The sequence below is a fragment of the Triturus cristatus genome, chromosome 7 (genome assembly GCF_964204655.1).
Source record: "Triturus cristatus chromosome 7, aTriCri1.1, whole genome shotgun sequence".
NCBI classification, from domain to species: Eukaryota; Metazoa; Chordata; class Amphibia; order Caudata; family Salamandridae; genus Triturus; species Triturus cristatus.
The window spans coordinates 771,006,405-771,030,645 of record NC_140590.1 but is presented as its reverse complement, the minus strand read 5'-3'; the positions used below and the strand labels follow the sequence as shown (position 1 = coordinate 771,030,645).

At 41.8% G+C, this 24,241-nt stretch overlaps 1 protein-coding gene across 1 annotated transcript in view; it reads right to left on the bottom strand.

Annotated features, from left to right (window-relative positions):
* The window catches only part of LRRC45 (leucine rich repeat containing 45), a 416,324-nt gene that overhangs the window by 217,952 nt on the left and 174,131 nt on the right, over positions 1 to 24,241 (bottom strand). Inside the window, exons 10-11 of the mRNA XM_085617558.1 lie at positions 20,452 to 20,587; positions 17,549 to 17,626 (exon numbers count right to left, since the gene is read on the bottom strand). Of these exons, the coding sequence (XP_085473684.1) occupies positions 17,549 to 17,626; positions 20,452 to 20,587 (214 nt within the window). The remainder of the gene's footprint in view (positions 1 to 17,548; positions 17,627 to 20,451; positions 20,588 to 24,241) is intronic.

Below are 24,241 nucleotides of genomic sequence, written 5' to 3'. Positions count from 1 at the left end.
ATCCCATGATGGCACCAGAGCAGCAGATGTAAGGGAGAGACTTAGATACATAACCAACAACTTTTTAAGGCAAGTCTATTAAAAGAAATACATGCAATGTTAAATTAGTCAGTTGAAATGCAGGAAAGTAATTTTAATTGCCACGTTTATTTCACAAGAAATGTGAAGACACAGTCGAATGGAATTGTGTAACCTTTTTGTCTTAACATTTTAAAATGCTCACTAATTTAACAGAATAAATATCACTTTTGGAGTTCACAAAACATTTTCAATGGACCCTGTCTTTGCTGTGAGTGGGCCTCTATATTAGTGTGTAACATATCTACTTCTAAATCAGCAGCCTGACTCAGTGTGTGCTACAAATTATGACTTCCAACATAGACATACTACCCTGGCTTAAAGCTTCCTCACTTTCTAGAGCAGAGATAGCCTAACCACTAGAAAGTGTTTGCATTGTTTGCAAAAACGCTACACATGATGTAAAATGACAAACTATTTGCAACATCTTTGCTGCAGTGTGTAATTTCTTGCTAAATATGTATGTTTCTCCAACTGAGAATCCCTAAAGCAGTTGCCAATGTTTCTATACTTTTAGCCACATTTTGCATTTTAAAGACAATATGTCGATGTATTTTGTTATGTTGGTGTCCCCCCTCAACAATAGAACCATGTAATAACTTCATAGTTTTAAACTGTCATGGCTAGTAATCATAGTAAAACTCAAAAAAGTATCCCACCTACTTCGGGCACTATTCTCTATTACAGATGTATTGCTGGTTTAATTGCTAAAATGAAAGCAATTCCTTTTTGTTTAATAACCCTCACACACTCTAGTAGTATTATGCTTCATCATCTTGTTCACCTTGACTCCTAAAGGGGTGGTGTTCCTGGAGGTACTGTTGTTTCAGACAGTGTAGGTGTAATCATTGTTGGTATATTACTGATTCTCTACATCATCTACACTGTGATAATCATGGCCCTCTGTAATGTATTCTTCTATATCTGTACATAAATTGTGATATATATTACATTACCTTTTGTATTGGACATAATAACATTTGTATAAGTGAAAGCACATTAAATATATGATTCCCTTAGAGACTGACATTTTTGCCAGCATTATGCTACTAAAGATTATTATTTTAATTGGAAAAGTAATTCTCTTCAATACAATTTTCTTCATACAATTGACGTTGGTACATTCCATTTCACTATGAAAGCTGCATGACTTCTATTGGACTACAAATCCCATAATGCATTTTTTGAACTTAAGAACTGTAAATGCATTGACAGTCAAATGTAATATGTTTACACACAATGACATGACAGTTATAATAAAGATCTTTAAAGTAGTGTTGTACTATTTAAAACAAATAATTACACTAACTTGTGTTTTTTTGATGAGGTTCAGACATGTCAATATTTATAAGGCAAGATATTGCCTAATTAGTCAGAGTGCTTTTAATTGCCTCATTCATTGCTGTAGTTAGTGGCTGCGTAGACAGTCCCCCTCCAATGCTAGTAGCTTCCTTCCACCTACTTGCCAGCTTTGGCTTCGTTCTTGAGCTAAGATCCTACCAAAATTTACAGATTTACGCAACACAGAGGGTTGTTACCCCACAGCATTAATTTCCTCCTGAATACTAGTCCATATTAATTTTTTTTAGGCTTCTGCGATGGTTTGGGAAGCCATGCCAAAATGTTGATCATTATTTGCTACAGACTCCTTCACTAGTATAACAATTTCATCATCTGAGAACTCCTGCTTTCTAGCAGAGTCCTCTGCCTGCCATTCCTGACTTATTGTTGCACGTTAAAGCTCTAGGTTTGTGTCCAAACAGGTCCTTACTGCAAGCTCCTGTGTGTGCTTCTGAATGGCAGTGCTACAATATATTTCCTGATTGTCATGTGATCAGGGTGAGTCTGGGTGCCATTTGCGTTTTGCGAAAGTGAGCAAATCACTTTTTGAGAATCGCTATTGTAGGAAAGCGATTCCTAAGACAATGCATTTTGGAAAATGTAAGCATAAGTACATTTTATTTACCAAATTGCAATATCGGTAAAAAAAAAAACTCTGGTTCTTCTTTTGTTGTTTCATAATGCACACACTTATTGCTTTCACAAGAGAGTCTGAAGGTGTGTAGAAGGTTGCTAGACATAACGTGGGATGGATACAGCACAAGCCCTAGCCACAGTGTACTGTAGTGTCAGGTCTTAAGGTTTACTGGACCCTAATATCACTAGTTGATTCTAATCTCTTCTTGAAGAGTAAAGGTTGGGTATGCATTGAATGCCCTCCCCCCCTTAATATTAACTCTTCATAACGCTCTTCAATGATTTAACATGCCGGGTAGTTCTCATGGGCGCAAGTTCATGGCACTCTAAATGAGAGGTTGCAAAGCTGTGATGGTTCTGTTTAGCAGTGAGTGGAGCAGTGAGTCAAAGGAGATCCCAGGGCCCTGCTCTACATCCGATTACTACTCTGGAATTCTTTCACCCTTGCCGGATACTGCTATTCTAATAGGACCTTCAAAAGTTTCATTAAGAAGAATAAATCTAACAAACAAGAGACTCACACATAATTGAATGTAACAATGGCAAACTTGAATGCATTTTCTAAAGTAGTTCAGATTATGTCCAAAAAACGATCTAAAAATAAAACTTACTTGCCCCTCTGAATAAATGCATGTTTCTAGTTCGACATTTATTTTTTGTATGATTTTAATTGTTACGGTTACATTAAATCTGTGCCTAATATCTCCTTATACATATTGGTTTCACTTCCAGTAATGATCTTTGTTCTCATTTATAGAAACATGTAGAAAAACAAACATCATAAAAATTCTTTGATAAGAGTGACTAATGGAGGAAAATGAAGGTCTGTGACAAAATGTCCTTCTTCAGTCATTTCACCCTTACTTTACAATAGATACCATTGATATGTTATGCACCTTAACATTAGAACAGTGTTACGTAAATAAGGCATACTAACATGGGTTGTGTCAGTGATGAGGCTCATCTCAGCTTCTAGCTTTAATTTTCACCAGTAGTTAGAGGCAAATACAAAGTAGTACTGTGTTATTCCACAGTGGTCTGATTTACAGTGGGCATTAACAGTTGACTGAGAGGTCACTCCCCAGCAGGTAGACTGAGGATGGGTGAGAATGCCCAGGGGTGAGCATGAGGACCCTTAAGGTAGGACAATACCTATGTGCAAGTGCCCTTGCCATCACTTTATATTACTGTTGTAAACAAGCTCCTTCCCGCCACTTGGCCGTGGAGGCAGACAAAACAGTATCCACATTTAAGAAGTAACAATGAAAGAACTGCACAAAGGTTGAGCTGTGCAAGCCCCGCAGTAACATCTCACCCATTTGTGTCTTTGAACAATGTCTGGCATAGAGAGAATTGTCAACTTGTGGCCACTCTGCAATGCATGTTAATGGGAGCCTTACTGAAGAGTTTGGCAAAAGCTATTTTACCTGCAGCTGCAAGGACTGCAAAAACAATGTAGGCCAAGACTTTTTTCATCTGAACCCTAACCCTCCTAAAATCAAAGTATAAGCTCATGAAAAGAATGTATGCCACGAACCTTTCAATTATAGCACTACAGAAAAGTTCAAATGGTTTGGCTGTCTTAATCGATCTAGAATGATCTGAAAGTCTGCTTTTATCCTGAGAGTGCAAAATGTACTCTATGCTGGAGACAATATATGAGAAAAAATTCTATACTGCACGGAAATGAAATTTGCTGGTTAAAAAAAATAGGATGTTTGAAAGTCGCACACCTTGCCAGACAAGATAACAGCTGAACAAGGGAGTTGGGGATTCAAGCAGAAAAACAGTTATAAATTACATATATCTTAAGGAGAAAAGAAGATGCAATTTTTGGCTTAGCGCTTAGTTGCTTAAGGGTGTTGGTTGTTTCAGGGTGTCAAGAATCTCCTACCATAGCCACTGATAATGCTGGCTACAAAAGGAAAATGTTTCTCATCACATATCAAAATCTGGATACGCAGTCAGTGAGAAAACAACTAAACCTGAAATCAATGTCCAGATGTACTAAGCATTTAAATAGTTGAAACACTCCAATTTGGTGTTTGCCAAGTTTTAAATGGGATTCCAATCGATACTGATCCGGTAGTGTGTTGCAGGTGTTCCTACCCAATTGGTATTTTATTTAATGATTTTATTTATTTTTATTATTTTTCGAGTTTTATGTAATGCGAACTTGAGACGAATGTATCAAAGTGCTTTGCAGAGCATGCACAATACACATATACAAGGAATACAAAGGGAAAAAGTACAGGGTAAAAATATTGGGTTAACAATATACAACAGATGATGTAGTAGGTGGATGAAAAGAATTCAAAGGTAGCGATGGTAGGTTGGTGCGAGGCAGGAGTAGATGAACAGTTATTAGCAGAGGTAGAGATGTTCAGGCTCTTTGAAGGTTGAGTGGAAAGTGTATCCAGAGACATTGATTGTTTTAGAAGGTAGTGTTAAGGTATTTGTTGAGGAGAAGTAGGTTGAGATTTTTTCTGAAGTTTAGGAATGATTGCGTGTTACATAGATCCTGTGGACGAGTATTCCAAATTCTGGGCGCATTCCCCAAGAACGAACAGTGGGTGGAACCAGGAGTAGATTGGTTGAGATTTGCAAAGGCCTCTTTCACCAAGCTGACTAATCCAAACTGGTGAAAGCCCTTTTTGGAAAAATCGTTTTTTTAGGTCTGTCTGTCAGCAGCCTGCTACTATTTCTTTTTCTAGCAGCCATCATACTCCCTTCAATCACACTTTCTTTTATTTGTTAGTACCCTTCCGCATGTTTTTTATGACTAGGTTGGCGTTGCTCCTTTCATCTTGCTCCTTATGTTCCATGACAGGTTCCCTGCCTCCTTGGACAAGTAGCTTTTATCCGTTTACCTCTGTGCCCCTTGTCCCAATTTTCTTTCAACTTTTTTTTTTTTAAATAGAACTTTTTTTGTCAATTTAGTTTTTAGTCCCTTTAGTAATTCTATAAAAAGGAATTTCATTTTTTTTCTTATGAAATGGTATTAAGATGGTGTTTAGTATTATATTTCTGATATATACAGAACTCTCAATCACTTGAAGCGATTGAAAGCACATTTGAGGCACATAAGCTGTTGAAAGTATAACAATACTGAATTCCTAGTCCAAAATTTGGGACACACAAGTGTACTCAAAATAAAACTTTTTATCTTTATGGAACTTTTCTCTCACATTGCTGAAACATAAGGGGAAACATTGCCATGCGAATACAAGTTACAGACATGTTCTTATTGGACATTAATAATGATGGAGATGAACTTCCGAGAAGGGGCTCTGCACTGCTGAAGGCGCAGCTTCCCTGAACTTTACCCTGTGCTGAAGGTGCAGTCTCGCTGAACTTCTCTATGTGCCTGAACTAAATCAAATTGTCAGTGACTAGTGCGTGTATTTACGGTACAGACTTTAGCAAATCGGTCACTTTAGTAGAAATGCCATCCCGTCTCCCGTGCGTTACATGGGTGCCGCCTGCAGTGCAGTATCAGAGCGCGTAAGGGCTTTGAGCATGTCATCCCAGGTACACACTCTGGGATATTTCCGCAACCCTGCCGTTTCTTCCCTATGTAGGGAGGTGCTCTCTGCCTGTGCTCAGACCTCCAGGGACCTCACCCAGTGTGATGCTTAGGGCGGGTCTCTGCACTTCCACCTCTTAGTTTTCAACCGTTTAGCCGTTATGAGGCCTTGGTCATGGAATCTGGAACTTACTTTGTTTGCTTTGGTGCGCGTATAAAACCCCAGGATACAAACCTCCCATGTGGCAGGCACTGCAACCTTAGTGCAATTCGTAAGCGTGTCTAATACTATGCGCCAGTAGGGCAATAACAAGCGGCAAGTCCATAGCATGTGTAATAAGTCAGCACCTAGGAAACGGCATCTCGGGCATTCAGATGTATTGATTCTAAAATACCTATTAATCTTATCTGGGGAGAGATACGCCCTTTGTTAGTCCCTCCTCATGACGGCCATGTGGCCATTTGTATCCTTCCATGGCTACTGGCCCCTTTACTTCCAGCACTATTTTCTTCCCCTGCCCCTCTCCTCTCGCAGTCCGTGAGTTCTCAGGCCCAGCCCACCCCCCAGCACTCCCATTCGTGTCTTCTTTCCCACCCGCACTTCCGTTTCCAATGCAATAGGTCTCGCATAAATGCGAGTCCTATTGCATTGCCAATGCTTGTTTAAGCAAGGCGTGATTTCGGTGCAAGAAGCTATCAAGCGAGGGAAATGAGGGATGAGCAGTCCTTTTCACTTGTGCCTCATCTGTGGGAAACAATGCACTGACAGGAGAGCCGGTCTCCCCAAACCCAAAGTAGGTAAAAAATGACTTGCTGTAACAGATAAACTTCATGAAACTAACTCGCTGAAACTTGAGAAAGACCTGAAGCCCACAGTCATGCTTTGAAATGAAACACAGCAATAGGACTAAAAAAGATAGTGTACATAGATCAGGTCCTGCTCTGCCCGTGACCCCGCTGCGGGGAGCTCTTCAGCCAGGACAGCGCGTGCCTCGGAAAGAGAGGAGGGCACGAGGATAGACGTGTCCGGCTACACACGGCGTGCTGCTATATGGTAGCCTGGGGGCTGGTTCTCGCTGTGGTGCTTCAGCTTCTTCCTCCAGAGACACAGGCTGGGGCTGCTGCTCCTGCGAAACGGGGGCAGGCGGGCGGTAAACGGAGGGCTGAATAAACAGGAAGTGCCGTGCAGCTGAGGCGCACACTGGAGAGAAAGCATACTGGAACGCTACCCTTTGTCGGCAACAAGAAGAGAGCGGTAGCACAGTCTGCTTCACGGAACGACAAAGAGACCGCAAGAATTCCCCCAGTCGCGCTCCATTCACACAGCAGCCCGGAGATCATTTCGAGCCAATTTGAAATGTGTTCCGTACTAAATTCTCCACTACGCGCACAACTACAGCCTGCCATGTGCACAAACCCAGCCAAACTTACTGCGGCTGACAGTTTCAATAAGCGCTACAGTATAACTAGCACTAGTAAACAAGGGATCCTTTTTGTTTCTTTAGCCTATTAATGTCAAATATATTGGATCACAACAGAAAAAGAAGTTTTCTTTGACAGTACCATCCTTTTTTTAACTTTGTGAAAATTCCAGTTGACCAGTTACAAGTGGTCTTTCATGCATCCAGTTTGATAATATCTAGGTGCTCAGTCACTAATAAACTGCAAAAGCTAAAAGTCTTGCTTTTCTTTTGATTTCCCAAAACATGCTGCAGCTCGGTCAACCATTTGCTACTGGTCCACCGCAATGCAATGCAGTGGTGATTAATTATTCGAATTCATAACACTGTCTCCTCTACGACTGTATTGTTTCCAGACAGAAAAACACAAGTTTTTTGCTTTTCTTTGTGGAAAAAAGAAAGTTTTTTTTATTTTTTATAAACGAAACTACCTGCTTAACTTGAGATGACTAACCGCTTGGCACTGCTCATCTATAATGGCTGTCTTGTGTCGATGTGGGTGACACAACATAGATACCGCAAAGAAAAGCAAACGAGCTGGCGCTGCAAGGCGGCATGTGCAAAGATGAACCATCAAACAGCCTTTTTCAAGGCAACAAAAACAAGCATTTGCAATGCAATAGGTCTCGCAGTTACACGAGTTAAAGCTATTGGTATTGTAAATGACAATGCCAATAGGCATTGTTATTTGCAATGTCAATAGCTCAAACTCGCGTAAATACGAGACCTAATGCATTGCAAATGCTTGTTAAAGAAAGGGAGAGGTTGAGAATAAATATGAACAGAGGGTGGCTCAGATCGTAAAGACAGGGACTACATGTTTTTAAAAATGTGGCTAAACAAACGTACCTACGATGTTTAGGGGAGAGAAGTTGATATCCGAAGTAATTAATTATGATTTAAACTTGTGCCTTGTAGAAATAAACGTTCCGGATGATCTGTGTTTTTATAATTTATTTTTATTAAGCTTGTGCGCAAAGGTTCTTCATTTTCCTGCAATCTTTTTTGTTTTGATAAGAATTTGCCGATGACCATCCAGCCCGACACCAGCGTAATTTAAGTACCCTGCAGTCAATAACATTACGCCCCTGGTGTGAGCAATACCCAACATTTTTGTGTAGTACACCCCAAATACACAAAAAAAAGATGTAAAATATGAGGTTAGGTGGAAAGTGGTCGACTTATTTATTGTAGTGTAGATTTACTGTACTGTTTCTGGTTTTATGTAAATTTGCCCATGCGCGCCGTGGTATACACTGGCTTTAATTAAGTCCCCTGCAGGGGTTAACAGTATGCCCTTGTGGTGACTGAGGCCCAACAGCTTGGTGTACTGAAGATGTAAACACTGTGAAATAAGTTGCAATACATGGGGTCACGGGAGAGAGGAGAGGCAGAGGGGAGAGGAGGATGGTAGAGAAAGCGTTTTACGATGTGTGGGGAGATAGGGGCATAATGGAATGAGGCGGGGGAGGATCAAACGTAGGAAGAGAAGTTTACAGCAGAGATGTTTTTCTTTGGGAAGTGGGGGAAGTGTGCTGCCTGCCTGCTATCACTGTGGCGGTGCTGGTCTGCTTCCAGCAAACAGTTGTGAACACAACATTGTAATTTATATTCGTGCTAGCCTTGTGAAAATAAACATTCCGGATGATCAGTGTTGTTATAATTTTTTTTTTTTTTTAAGTTTTTGCCCAAAGGTTCTTTTTTTCTCAGAAATGTTTTGTTTTTCATGAGGATTTGCCTATCACCGTTCCACCAGACACTGGCGTAATAGAGAAACTCTTTTTAACGAAAGGGAGAGGCTGAGGGTAAATAGGAACGGAGGGTGTCTCATAGTAAAGAGATAGGGAGTGCATGTTCCCAACTCAAAACAAGGAGATAACCCCCACCCAGCCCCTCCCAAAAGGCTGATGGCTTTAGCCTTTTATTTCTGGCCAGTGCCGGTATTGCTTCTGAAAACCTGCTCACCCTACGCAGGCTGGCGCCATGACAGACAGGCTTTCCTTTGCGGGCTGACACCATCACAGGGGCCTTCTCTACTAGTGGGGGGGGGCCTGCATAGTCCACAAGTCATCCTTGCAGATGCTTGTAGCGGCTTGAAGCTGGCGCCTGGCTCGCGGTGGTTTCAAGTATTCAGGGCTGGGTGAAGCCAAGGGCAGAGACGCGTCAGGGAAGGCAGAGTTCTGAGATGAAATCCAGCAGAGACGTACTTGTAGTGTAGCGGGCCGCTGTGCAAAGAGTAAGGAGAACAAGTAAGGAGTGAAAGGGACGAATGCCATCGACAGAAGTAGGTAGATAGGTGGCTAAGTACCTCTTGGATAAGGTCATAGTGCAACACAGGCTTTGTCACCTAACGATTTACCATGTAAATTGCTAATTGGGGGTGAAGGACCATGAGAGTATGGAGTTCTGGATTAGAAACTCTTAATATGGTAAACCGTATGCTCTGAATAGATTGAGTGTGAAGGGTTCTAAATTCGATGAGTGAGTATCCCTGAACGTAGAGCATTCTAAGAATATCATACAAGTATCCCATCTCCATGTAATCTTACCGGCAGCTTTGGGCTGACCTCTCCCTTGCAACAATGGCAGAACAAGAAAAACAAGCCCGACGGAGCGTGGCGCGCGCGCGCTTGGGGGCGGGGCAGCGCATTTCAGGCGGGGGAGCGGACCCTTTGTAGTGCGATGCCAAACGGATTGCATGGCGGCACAATGCGCGTGATTGTGCGCGTGCTAGCCATGCAATCCGCTTTTTGGGAGCACTTTTAAAACTCCCTTACAATAGTCTCGCTTTGCGATCGCTTACGCGATAGCAAGGCGAGACCTAAAAAATCACGAAAGAACCGGATTCCTGCACAGAGTGTTTTGCTGTTGTGGCAACATGGTGCAGGCGCTCGTGTGCCCTGGTTGTTACTTAGCACCCAATCCTAGGCTATCTCTCACTGGGGGAGGTAATCCTCTGCAGAAATAACTCGTTGGGAGCGGTCACTGCGATGTTTACACAGGCCCCACTCTTTTCTTCATACAAGGGCATTTGTTTTCTACCGGAAATCATCCTCTTTTGATCTCGCATTCAAAGCAACAGCAGCCTGGTCGACGTGCAAATCTTAAAGCAAAACCAGACGGTGAAGATGAACCGCCCCAGTATGGCAGTCAAGAGCATCTAAAGCGCATAAAAATTAAGAGAGCAGCTTGTAGTTGGAGTGTTACAAACGCAGAAATCAAGTGGCACGTTAGGTGGAACTGATCATCTGCATAACAGTTCAAGAAGCAGATCACAGACACCGGTGATGGGCCTGGAAACACAGTGAAAGTTCTGCTTACCTCAGACAGCAGCTTCCATCATACGCCCTTGTATTCCCCCAAACCTCAGTGAATGTAGGTATGAGAACCGTGATAGCGCCTTGAAGGCATTAATCTTTCTCATTTATACAATATGCCCCCCCCTTCTGTGCAAGTAAAAAAAATGGTTGTCGGGTTTTTGTTTTTTGATTATATATGGTGTGCTACATGTGCTAATTTTCATTACAGTTGCTCTGTTTAACTTTCAACAAAGCACATGACTGGTTCATACTGCCATCCCTTAGTGCCATCTGCTAACAAGCTCAAGGTTACTGTCCACCAATGGTATATCAGAATGTCAGCTGAATACACTTAAGTGTGTCAAGATACCAACAGATCTGCTGCATACACTTTTGAGGAGCAATGAGAAAGAGGCCCGTAAGGTGGTGGGAGCTGAAAGCATTCCCTATGGAAAGATTAGACTTGTATTTCAAAAACAATATTCGAAAAATATTGTATTATTTATTCAAAGTAGAGTAAATACGCAATGTATAGCAAAAAAACTATGGATTTAGGCCTAGATCTCTGTACTGGGGTGAATGTATGACATTGCTCTGCATTCTGTCCATCAATTGTTCTTTTTGCATTTGTCACCCCGAGTGGGACGGGTATGCCCAGACGTGGGTCCCGTGCTCTTTATGCCACTGGAGTCAAGCTATCCTGGCTGATGAAGGGTGAAACCCCAAAACTGGTCCTAGCATACTTGTTTACAGTCCAGGGAGGACTGTTCCCATTGGGTGCAGGGTCAAGACTTATTTGCATATGGCTGGGTTCAAACTGAAATGGCATGGTGAGCAAATAAACGATGGATTTAGGCCCAGATCTCTGTACTGGGGTGAATGTATGACATTGCTCTGCATTCTGTCCATCAATTGGTCTTTCTGGGTCGAGCATTCGAGATCTCTTGTATATATTTTAGTATATACTTATATATGTATGTGCTTTATGGGCTCTGGAGATCAGCCCTAGGACTTGTCTGCTTCCACTTAGGGACTTTTTTCTGTTCAACTGCCTCTATTTAACTGTCTGGATAGAAAACGACCAGTAGAGGTCAGTAAAGTAACAGAATTGCTTTCTACTGAGGGACTTTCTTTTTTTTACTTTTCTGGCAACTGCCTCTATTTAACTTTCTTGATAGAAAACGACCAGCAGAGGTCAGCAAAATACCAGAATCACTTTAGCATGCTCTAGATTCCAGTCCATAGAAATGGTCTTCCACAAGCACCCGTAGACAATAATATTTTTTTCAAATCTTGTATTTTCAGTGACATGGCCACCGAAGGCCCCGATTTTATATTCAAACAGAGCTTTGGACTATACCATTTCCAGCTGAAAGGCAATATTTCTCTCCATGTGTTCCCATACCTGGGGTGTCACGCAGTTTGGTGCTTACTTTCCCTCCATGTTAAAGAACAGTAGATGTTTGAGCACCCAGGCTAATGTGCTGCATAGCTAAATACATATAAGGTCCCAAAGGCAGGACCGATTGCATTGCAAATGCTTGTTTAATTTAGATTGGTTTCTCTATGGAAACCATGAGCGTTTACACTTATGACCCCTTGATGAATTTGGAATTTTGATTACATTTCAGAAACGAACAGCAATATTGACTTCCTCTTAGAAAATTGAAACTGGATGAAAAAAAATGATTCTGTATCTCCTGAATTGTCAACAAAGGATAACGAACAGGGTAATCCTCAACAAACCACAAGAAAATAGAGACTACTGCTGCCCTTCCTTTCTGCCAAGCCAACAGAGTCATTAGCTGCCAGGATTAGACATAACCCAGATGTTCATGGGGGTCTCATTTGGGGTAAGCGGGGGAGGGAGGGAACACAAATTAGGCCTCTTCACCGATTAACCAGTTACATTCTTTTAACCCCAAAGCGCTATCTTCCCGAGATTCACCAAGAGCTTTAATAATTTAAGCAGGTTAAAGGATTCTGTGTAAACCTAGATAAATCTGCGATATTGAACATTTACACAAATCCTAAGGAGATTTTAAAACCCAGACTCATCTGAAGTGGTCTGACAGGATGGTTAACTATCTGGGGTGTACCTCACAAACTCAGTTGATGAGATGTAGGCCGCAAGCTGGTACAAATTGAACAGGGTAATTATTTCTGACCTACATCGCTTGTGAAGCCAGTTCATATCACGGTTGGGGTGCATAAGTATTCTAAAGATGAATTTTCTCTCATATCTATACTGTATTTTTCATACACTCCGGGTCCCAATTCCACCCTCGAACTACTGAATAATAATAAGACAATGGTGAAGCTTGTATGGGTGGGCTGTAGGGCGAGGGTCCATCTCTAGTGTGTTTACTGCTAAAAGGTGGGGCACTGGCAGACGTGGACCTTGTAAATATTACCAGGCCACTTTGTTGAGGATCCTTAAAGAATGGTCAGTGAGGGACCCGACAGGAAGTGGATAAATATGGTTGCAGGCAGATCAATTTGGGACCAGGCATGGCTTTATAAAATCTCACTGCCCAAAAATACACAAACATGCGAGATCACATGCATGGTTCTTGACACCAAGGATAGGGCATTAACATAACTGGATGTTGCCATGCTCCCTTCACTTTAATGAGCAGTGCACCCCATCAGCTAGCGAGGATACATTGAATAAATGGCAACAAGGAGCGTACAGGTCTCTTTGAGTTGTGTTTAAATTGGGTAACATCAAAAATCCTTTATTAAGTGCAAATAGGGCATTGCGCTTGTTGACACCTTCTTCTCAGATAATCAAAGATAAAACGCATACGCAGGACTGGAGACGGTGTTAACCTCAAGAACATCCCGGGCAATGTATTCCTACAGATAACAGTTTGACAGCAAATAAATCAGCATAGTCAATCAAATAAACCTTAACCAAGAAGAGATTTCAGATTTCTAAAAGTTTTGAAACCATAAAGGTTTATTAAATTATTAAAGTGGAATAAAGAAGGCAAAAATATAAAAGTCAGTCAAAAACGCAAAGTCAAGTCTCCGAGCAAAACTATTTTAAGTCCTCATTAACAGACAGAATGATGTATTTCTGCTCTCGAAGAGCCGGGACTTCTCAAATGCCAATAAAGTTATGTTTGAAAAAAATCCAAATTCAAGGTTGCATAGCAAAATACATAGTTAAAATCGCATTTTCCGGAAAAGTGATCAAACATTTCACAGATTGACAAATAAGAATACAAAAATGAGTTGCAGCATTATTTAATGCCAACACAATTTCCATCCCTTCGCTGAATATTAAAATCAACCCTTTTGACTAAATGTCATCAGAAATTTCAGTACAAATCTAGTTACGCTCAAAACAATGACATCCTCACGTAATTAAAAGACCCACAGTAGAACAGGCAAGAAGAACCTTGAATGTAGTAAAGAGCTTACTCCGACGTCATTGGAGAACAGCATGTAAATATAGAGCTTTTCATAAGTCCACATTTTGTTACGTGTGATGAGAAGACAAATGGAAACACACATCATGGCTGCATTAGAATTCAGATGGAGTTTGGGCCTAGTTTAGTCACGATACCAGAAAATACAGGTTTAGAAAGTGTAGTGTTTTTGTTACAAAGAGAACATTTTCATAATGTTAGGCACACATTTTTAATAAAAACTCTTAATTATCTCTCTTGTAGAATGTGCGCAAATATATTACGTCCATTTGAATCACTGGTTACACCCTTCTCTAAATCACTGGTCTTCACAATTTTTAATGCCATGTGCCCTCGCAAAAGATTATTTTATTAGGGCTCCCCAAAAATTACAAACCTATTTTCTCACACTTATTCCACAAATTGCTCCATACTGAAAACAAACTGGGTAACTTCAGTGAGGCATGAGAGCACACCATCTAACAAATATATACAGAAATGATATTCAGCAGGGATTTTCAATGGACCACAAAAACAAATGCAGTGAAACAAACTAAATAAGTAAAATGTCATAAGGCATTGCTGGGTACGAGGGCCTTTAAAAAAAAAAAAAAGCAATGCAAGGTTTTGCTACCTTCTTACAATAAATTCCATATGTGAAATTAAAAAAGAATGTATTTTTAGTTAAGAAGCCAAAATGGGCGAGGGGTCAGAGGGTGTCGAATGAATGGCGAAAACAATTTATATTCACACTTGTCTTTTATTTATTATATTATTGTACCAGGCCGGTAGTTGGCCCTATGTTATGTCCGACTTATTCATCCAGTATTGGCTGTTGAGATTTTGAGTTCATAATTACAATGTTAAAACTCAAAGCTAGATGTCCCAAAACACAATGGGCTCATGGCTAAAACATGAGGTCTGGCAGAAGGTGCTGCACTTGGCAACTATAAACACATTTATTATTTCTAACAATGAACATTTGTCTAGTTAATCCTTTTAAAAGTAAATTCAAATATATTATTGCCACCATGTTGTGGGCAGACCTTTTACTCGAAAAATTCCCACTGTGTGATCCTTTAACAGAATTCGGTAAGGCGTCAGGGGTAATTTGGAGGCCATCCTTTAACACAAACTCCTTAACTAGTACGTACATGGAAAAATACATTCCAGATTGGACATTACAAAATAGTACACAAACTAAGAAGTGGCCACAATACCATTCACTGCATTTTAGAAATGTATACACAATGATACTATAGTAAGTGGCTTCATTTTTTAAATAAATCATATATGTGAAAAATTAAGCCACTTGCCATAGTATCATTGCATATAAACTTCTAAATATATATGGGATACTGCACAGCAAAAAGTCCCCTTCCCAGCCCCATATTTAGTGCACAGCAACTATGTCCTGGGGTCTCGTCTGATCTAGTAAGTTCTGTGTATGCCAAAGAGGATGGAATCAAGAGATGCTGCAACACTGCTCTGTGTGGGTCTTGAGCAAAAGGGCAAATAAAGAATGCATGGGCTTGGGCATGGCTTTAGTAATCCTTTCAACCACGCCTGACAAAGAAAACATCATGGCCTCAGGTTTCAGTTTTTGGCCAGAAGTATGGTCACATCATGTGGATGGGCAGAGTAGTGGCAGTCAGGTTCTAGTGACATGGAATGTGCTTTGTGGGAACCGAGCATTTTGACAGATTCGGATAAGTGAGACCCTGCTGTAATGATCCAACAGAGAATTAATCCATACAATGGTTCCAGCTCAACAGCATTTTAGATAATCTCTTGCACTGGCTAGCACAACTGTGTCTTAGGGCCACACAGTCACCCCTGCCTTCCCCCACACTTCAAATTGTGCGGTTCTCAGTGAGCAAAATGCTACAGGAGCTTGGACTCAGTGCACAATATCGCTGCCACACTCTTGCCCCGAAGCTGCAGGCTTCTTGGGCTGGTTTCTCACCCAGTTGTTGGAGTCATGTCCAAGCCACTGCATTCCTCATTCCTGCTCCGTCCCAGGACACTCACTGAAATCACTGTATTTGTCCATTCTGCTTCACCCCAATGCCACCTACGGGATCCAATAAGGGCATTTACCTCTAACACTCCCCGTCTAGTAAGTCTCTATCCAATCTCCAGTTTCATGCAACCCTTAGCTCCATTACGAGTCCGTGCAGGGCCGGCTTTAGTGCTGGTGGCGCCCTGTGCGACAATGTTTGTTGGCGCCCCTCCCTCCCCCCCCAATGACCACCTCCACCACGGATTCTCTCACTAGCACCCTTTAACAGTGACCAAGTCACCATAACCACACTCTCTCAGATGCATTGAATTAGTTATATAGCGCCACTCATACCAGTGTAGGGTGTCCGAGCACTTTGCATCACACACACATTACACAGAGACAATCAATCATACGAGTGTAAATCAGTGTATAGGAAATGTTACTTAAGCCAAAGGACTGAAAGTGTAGGAGTCACATGTCACCCATACTGGTAGGCAGTATAGTTTAAGAGTGCTTGGTGTGGAGAAGCACAAACGCAGAGTCGAAAAAGAAACAGCATAGTTGGGAGTTTTCTTTAATAATAAGAATCGATCGATTTCTAGCCAAATTAACCCTTTTTGCAACATTAATCAATGTTCTAATAATGTATACTTTGCAGTGTGTATGCAGTTCTGGGATGAAAGTTAATAGCTCACTGTTCTATATTAGGACTTTAAGTTATAAATTGCAAGTAACAAAAGGATGTCTCTTTTGAAAGCAGTAATCTGCTGACCTGTTTACATCATATGCACTCTGTAATCTACTTGATACAAGTTCTTTGCAGCAGGCATATTAACCCTCTGCACTAACTTCACCTAAGTCAAAACCTCAACTATACAAAACTCTGATCTCTCTCCAGGAATATAATTAATCACACGAGTTTTCTTGACATTTATGTGAGGCCTGGTAATTGCAGGCGGAAGGAAACGCTGCAGCAGGTGCTTCAAAAGCTTAATAAACTTTCAAACACGGCGCCCCCAGGAAGCCAGCACCCGGTGCGGTAGCACCGGTCGCACCACCCTAAAGCCGGCCCAGAGTCCGTGCATTGCACATACATTTCTTCATGAACTTCAAGCCACAACAATGGATAAGCACCTACTCAGAGCTGCATGAACGGTACATCGTTGTGTTGGTGGTATGAATGTGATAAAATCCAGTATGGCAGGCATCATAGAGAGGAAAATCATGAAATTGTACCAAAAAGCAGACACATGTGTATAAACATGCGCACACACAAGGTTTTTGCAAGAGATTATCCCTTTTAAAATTGCTATGGGATCTTGTTCATGGATAGGACAAATACTGAAGACTCCAAGCTAAAAAATAATTTTGTTAGCAAAGACAAATAGCTGGCTATTTAGATAAACCTTAATGAAGCAGCAAAGGTGAGAACAAAAATGTTTGGAACGAGAAATGTCTCTTTAAAAAAGTCTGTACTTCTACACACAGGTGGAGGGAGACAAAACAGTCTGAATTTATGAATACCAAAAATTATCCAATATTGAGAAGGCAGTCAGACACAAGAGTTGTAATGGGCTCGTTCTCGCCTATTGCTTGTTATTGAAACGTATCAAATCTTCAAGGTGATGCATAAGTAGATGCACTCTAAGCAAATTGTGAGTAAGCTTTTGGACCACAAGTCTCAGCAAACAGTAAATGGCAATGTATGATCAAGAACATTATACAAGATACTGAAAATATTCTTAATAGAAATAAAAAGCAATTCAGTTAGGTTCCGTACTACTTACCTTGCTCTGGAGAGTGAGATTCTTTTCATTAGAATTGGACAGTTCCCTGAGAAGCTTTGCTTCGATAGTAGCAGTTCCCTTCAAGTTAATGAAAACATCAAACATGTAAGACTGGTGAATCAATGCGCAACCAGTAAGAATTCGAGAGCAAAGAGACTATGGTTTACATAATCGCACCTACTACTTTCAACTTAAACTCAGCATTTAGCACACACTTTTGATATTTTTCTGAAGTCCTAAACAATACACCAACAAAAAATGCTGCCAGATCTGCATATATCTCAGTAGCCACATACACCAACTTATGTAGCACGTGACACCAAGAGACACCCCCCCCCCTTTCTGCGCTGATCCTTGCCCTCAGCAGCTAAGCAAAGCATCCTGCTGGTTGCTTTGCACCTAGAGTGTGACCTGCAGCAGATCTCATGCTTACATCGAGTGAAATAAGCTGGAAACTGGTTATCCAGCTTACTTTACTGGCAACATCATCCTCAAGCCATAGGGTAACCCCACCTCTGAGTTCTTTACACAGTTTAAATTTTGAAGTCTATGCAATGACCCTACAAGATATCAGCACAGGTTGCGTGTGGGAGTTGTGCAAGCTGGATAAATAAGGAAATGAGATGTTTGCAGAATACAGCCACATAAGCGAAGACTTTTGATTGGGGAGGGGCTGATCTCCTTCCAAACGTACAGGTAGAAGGTTTCCTAAGAGAAAAATGGTAGAAAGAAAGAAGACAAAGAAAATCCCTCATTTAAGACTATGCTAGGAGAGGGAAGATGGTTATTCTCTTGATTTATCAGTGCACTAACCTAGAGATAGTAAGGCCACAATTAAATACAGAAGAACCTGGAAAAACTAAATCAAGAGGACAACACATGAAAAGGTTTGGAATATGTTTTCACAGATATTTTTGGGATTTGTGGTCAATAAAGTTTTTATTTTTTATAAACATTTCTTTATTGGTTTTTATTTACAGCCAGTATTAACTTACATAAAAGGGATATACAGTGAAGTTGTCGATGACATTTTAACAGCTTCTCACCAGCCGTAATTTACTTTTCCTTCAGCATTCCCGTGTAATATTTCGTATACACCAAATAAAGTGAACTTAAACTCTCAACTGCCCCCCTCCTTAGCTAGCTTTCAATTTAAGTTGATCCATGTGTTACATGGGGTGTCGGTTCAGGGTAGTATTATTCTAGTCTAATATGGATTACATTCCCTTCATCCATTATTATTCTGAGTGTTACTAGTATGTTCATTCATTCTCTGGTTGTCCTCGGTTTCCTGCCCCTCACGCCTATCAGGATCTTGCTGTGTATCTCGGGCCAGACCTATCAATTCCTGTATCATCGTTCCCCAAACTAAAAGCACCTCTGGCAGTTTCTCATCTCCCCTCGTTTTTCTATGTTCCTCTTCTACTGTTGCCCATTCTTTAAGGTCAGCCTCCCATTTGTCCCTGGTAGGGCCTGTGTATTGCTATCCGTCTTTTAGCCACTGTTAGTCCCAATATTACAAAACGTCTGCTTTGGGTCTCTGGGTAGCAGTCCCAAGAGACAGCTCCTCATCTCTAATGGGACTGTCCATACCATTACTTAGTTAAGTTGCCCCATCACATCTGTCCAGTATTCCCTTATCATGGGTCAATTCCAGACCATATGCACAAAGTCTGCCTCTGGGAATTGGCATCTGGGGCACTGTGAGTCTCGGGTTGGATTTATGGCTAGAGGATAGGTGTGTCATGTGTATGATGTATTGTATCTGTTTGAACCGAGCACATAACGATATTTTACCGACTTTTCCATGTATGTGGCCCCAGTCTACAGGAGTCAGAGGCTCCTCACTTGCCATCTGCCATTTCTCCTCTACCTTAAGTGCTTTACCCTTGGCGATCTGTATAGATGGGTTACAAACTTGCGCCCCCGCCATTGTAATCATTGTGACTAGTGGGTGCGTAAGTTCTGGGGCCTCCAGGAATGTTGGCCAAAGATGTCATGTTGTGGCAGTGAGTATTGCGTACTGCAGGAATTGCCCTTCCCCTAGCACGAATATTTCTATTGCGTCCTGGAGAGAGATAAACCTACCCTCAGGGTATATATCCGACAGCATTAAACAAACCCCTTCTTTCCATTTCCCCTCTGACATTGTCTGTGCTATCTGGACAAACTGGGGTCCTGTCCAAATATCTAATTCTGGCGCATATGTTGATTTTAAATTACAGTTTGTACCGTGCGTTCCCATATCCTGGCCATCAGTTTGTGGTAAATAAAGTTAACAAACTTTAGAGGGTTTGCTTATAGGCAGATACCCTTTTGCCGAATGAAAAAGAGTTGTAGAAAGCAAGCTTAAGTGTCAAAATTAAACGAAGTAATAATTTGCTTTATAATTTTAAGTCTAAAAGGAGTAGTAGTCAATGGGGGAGTAAAGTGAGTCTGAAATGATCTAGGGAAAAATCGGATTATTTTTCGGTTAACTCTTGTATCTGTCCTTGTCATGTGTATGAACCACTCAGATGCTGAGCGATTTTGTTGCTTGTAGTTGCACATGCGGTCAGGTTGTAAAGATATGTTATACAGGGCAAAGGTATGATGGGTACAGGGCTGAAATACATTATTAACAATCTCAGTCAGGATGGTAAATCACGGCAATATATCAAGAAAATGTCGGTGTCATTTATTCACTCTGGGCAACAAAAGGAATGCTGGGTTTCAAGGCCCTTTGAATAAGCCCAACCATTTTTCTAAGCAAGCAATGAGCTCTCTTAGGAGTACTGTTTTTGATCCCACTAAGTAATCTGAATGAACCCTCATTCTGACATCCAGACCAAGTGTCTGAATAAACCATGGTTTTAGGGGAAAATAGTGGCCCGAATAAACGTATGCTTCATTTGACTACCCACCTCCTTCTCCTGTCTCAGTTCCTTTGCATGCCGTTCTTTTAGATTAACATTTTCCAGCTTCGCTTGACTTAGGAGCTCTCCCAGGTCCTGAACCTTCTGTTCAGACAAAGCTAAAGAAGCTTCCGTCAACTGAAGTCTAAATAATGGAAGGAAAAAACATCCTGTTACAGACATTCCCCATGTACAGACCATGTAAACTACGATGCAAACAAGGTCATAATGGTAAACAAGGGTAGTAAGGCGTGCACCTCCAAGTGATATTGGATATGAATGGGTCAGGCGAGAGTGAACGCTGCATAACAATGAATTGAATGACACATTCCTTGAGAAAATGATGGCCCTAAACGTTATTCACGCTTGCTTTTAGTCCCTTCACCATATGGATTTTCTCCTTCATATTACCTTGTACGCACACAAGATATTTCTTCATGTTATTTGTTAACAACATAATTAGTGAAAGCAGTAATGCATTTAGAAGTAGTGTTGCAATCAAAAACCGCATTTCCATTGTTATAAAATAACATATGCTAGAAAAGAAGTCTCTTTTTATTATAGCTACCATTTATTTCAAGTTGGGACTGTCTTAAAGATACAATTTTAACTCCAGGGTGTCTGTACAGTCGTTTGCCACATTGCTTCAATTACTAACATGTGGAATAAAAATGTATACATTTTCCAATCTGCAGCATAGGTAATGCAATACTAAATGTCAGAAAGCGCCCTTTTTTGACATGGTCCCCCCCACTTTTTGCTCGCTATTTGATGCACTTTTAACTGAAGTGCACTGGGTTCCTGCTAACCAGGTCCCCGGTGCCAGTACTCTTTCACTAAAACAAGTTATTCCCCAATTGGCAAGATCTTTAGCACCCCTGTAAGCTCCTAGTAAATGGTACCCCTGATACCTAGTCTAGTGTGCTGACTGACTGGTGTAGTCCAACCTGCCACCACAGACAGATTTCTGACCACTTGCAGGTGAAAGCCAACGATCTCGGAGGTCAGAAACTATGCCTGCTCCGAAGGAAGGTGTTCGCACCTCCTCCAGCGGGATGGCTAGTGATTTAGCCAATCAGGGCCAGGGACTTCAACGTTCCTGCGTCCTTTGATATGCGAGCCCGGGTTTGCCAAGACATGAGAGATGCCACCCCCAACCCTGAGACCCATTTGGTACCAGAACAGGCGAGGAATTAATATGCAGGGAGGCATGGTGCATTACCAAACCAGTCCCCCCCTAGGATGGGCTGCCTGATGTGACCCATGCAAGAAGGATTCCACCATCTTGATTTTGGTGGAATTAGGAACTCTGGGACAGGGCTATGCCCACTCCCCAAAGGAAGTGGTCATATATTGGGTGTAGGGACCCCAAGGGTGAGTAAGCCCATTGGCTACTATCCTTCACTCCCCTAAATTCAGTATTTAGGTTGCCCCTTGACACCAGGAACTCAGATTCAACTGACTCCAAAAGAAGGACCAAGAAGAGCCGGAGAGGCAAGAACTGTGGACCAGAACCAGACTTAGCGCCAAACCCTGCCTGCTTGCCTGCTGTCCAGATAACTGTGAGACGACGACTCTTCCTGCAGCTGTGCAGCCTCCAAAACCCTCAGAGAGCTGCCAGCACTTCATAATTCAAGCTAGCATCTCTCTTGAAGTAGAGGAGTTACTCCCCTGCATCCTGCAGGCACGTATGGCAAGCTCCGGTTCACCGAACTACTGACCCCCCAGACTCACTAATGCAGCAGCCACCCAATAGGAAATGTTCCGTGCTCCCAGAGGTCAGCCCAGTCTCCTCAGCAAGTAATAAAACACTAGATCCTCCAGGAGCCCTCCAGCACCAATACCCGGGGTACCGGACCGCTTGCACCAGCCAAGACTTGTTAGTGGTCCAACCTGGACACTGACTCTACAGTGACCGACCAGCCGACGAGGGGCATCAGCATTGGAGAAGCCAGCAATGAGAGTGGCCCAGTTGTCCTTTGGTCATCACTCAAAGAAAGTGCCTCTGACAGCCGCAACCCACCAGACAAAAGACCACTGCACCTGAGCCCACAGCCTGAGTTCAGCCCGAACGACGGTGTGTCTAACACCCAGAGACCCCCCCCAAGACCGAGTTCACCTGTGAGTTTCAACTGACAGATTCCCCACTCCCCTCCTGCGGCTTCCTTCTGCAAGCCATTTGAAACAGAGTGCCTTGAACCGCTGCGACTCGCCTGACCAAAGACCACTGCACACAAGCTCCACAGCTCGAGTCCAGTTCGACAGACGGTGCATCGCAGCTCCAGAGACCCGAATGAACTGAGGCCCCATTTTGGTTGGACCGGACTGGTCTCCCAGTCCCAACATGAAGCTTCTTTTTACATGTACTGTTCCCCATTGATTTCAATGAAGCTCTTGATACCAAAAAGCACCCCTGCACCCCGACGTCCCAGAGCCGACCAAGGTGACCTGTTGGTGCTGACTAGGACTTTGACCCCCATCTACCTTAAGTCCAGAAGATCAGTCCTGTAAGTCATTGGCAAATGACCATATGCAATATATGTTTTCTCCATATGATTACATTACTTTGTTACTTTGCAAATACAGTGCATTTTCTATCGCTTGTAAAATCACTGTCTCAAAAAGTACTTAACTAAGATTGAAGTTCTCGGTGTTAAAAAATATATGAAAATAAGTGTTATTTATCTAAATTGGTCTCAAGCTTCTTCTTCAGTGGGTCTCATTTATTGACTCTGTGTGTGTATTAACACTGCCCTTTGATAAGCCTAAACTGCTCGCCCACACTATCACAACAGAGAGCATTTGGGATTATTAATTTAAACCCTTTCAGGGTCGTCTGGACTTTCTACATATTGTACCTCTTTTTAGAACACCACATAAAAAGCCAGCTTCCTACATTGGTGGCAGCGGTGGGATATAAGATTTCAGCATTTGCTTATACCACTTGGTCAATAGGTGATTCCACGAACAAACCCACAATTGACTTTAGTAAGAAATTACTTTTTGAATTTTTATTTTTCTAATTTGTTTAATCTGGTCTGTTATGTCCTTATGGTAAGTCTGCCAGTCTACTAGTAGTTAAGCCTTAAAACTGTTTAGAATTTGTTTAAAATCTTCAAAAAAAGTCCCAACTTCAGTATAATCTCAGAAGACAGAGTTGAGGACCTTAACCTGACACCTTACCTGCATTTAGCTTGAAGCAACTTAAGGACCTCTGCATGGCTTGAAGGACTCCAACTGGGCCCAAACCAACCAAAGCACAACTTCAGGAGTTGCTTGCTGAGTTTCATATGGCTCAGGCAAGAGAAGAAAACGTTGACACTATTGAAGAAGACGCTATCAGTGAAGATGAGACTAGTAATGGTATTCAGGGGGATAGCTTCCCTTCCTATAGCACAGAGGAAGAGGATAACAGTAGAAACTTTTTATCTAAATATTTACCTATTGTTAGGCCAAGCCACTCCAGGCCCCTAGAAGAACTCCAGGCTCCTAGAAGAACTACAGGATCCAGGCCAGGAGCTGGAGAGACTAGCCAGAAGAATAGCCCTGGAGACCAAAATCCTGACCATAGAGAAAGATAGGGCTGAGATGGGTCTAGAACCTATGAATGGTGGCAACAACAAGATAAACAGAGATAGGAAGGAAACGTTTGATCTCAAATTACCCAAAGGGACTGTCCCCAAATATGTTGAGGTGATGATATCACAAAATGGTTTACAGTATTTGAGAGGGCTTGTAAAATGAGAAAACTCAACAAAAAGTTTTTATCAGGCAAGTGCAGGGATAAACTGACACTTAA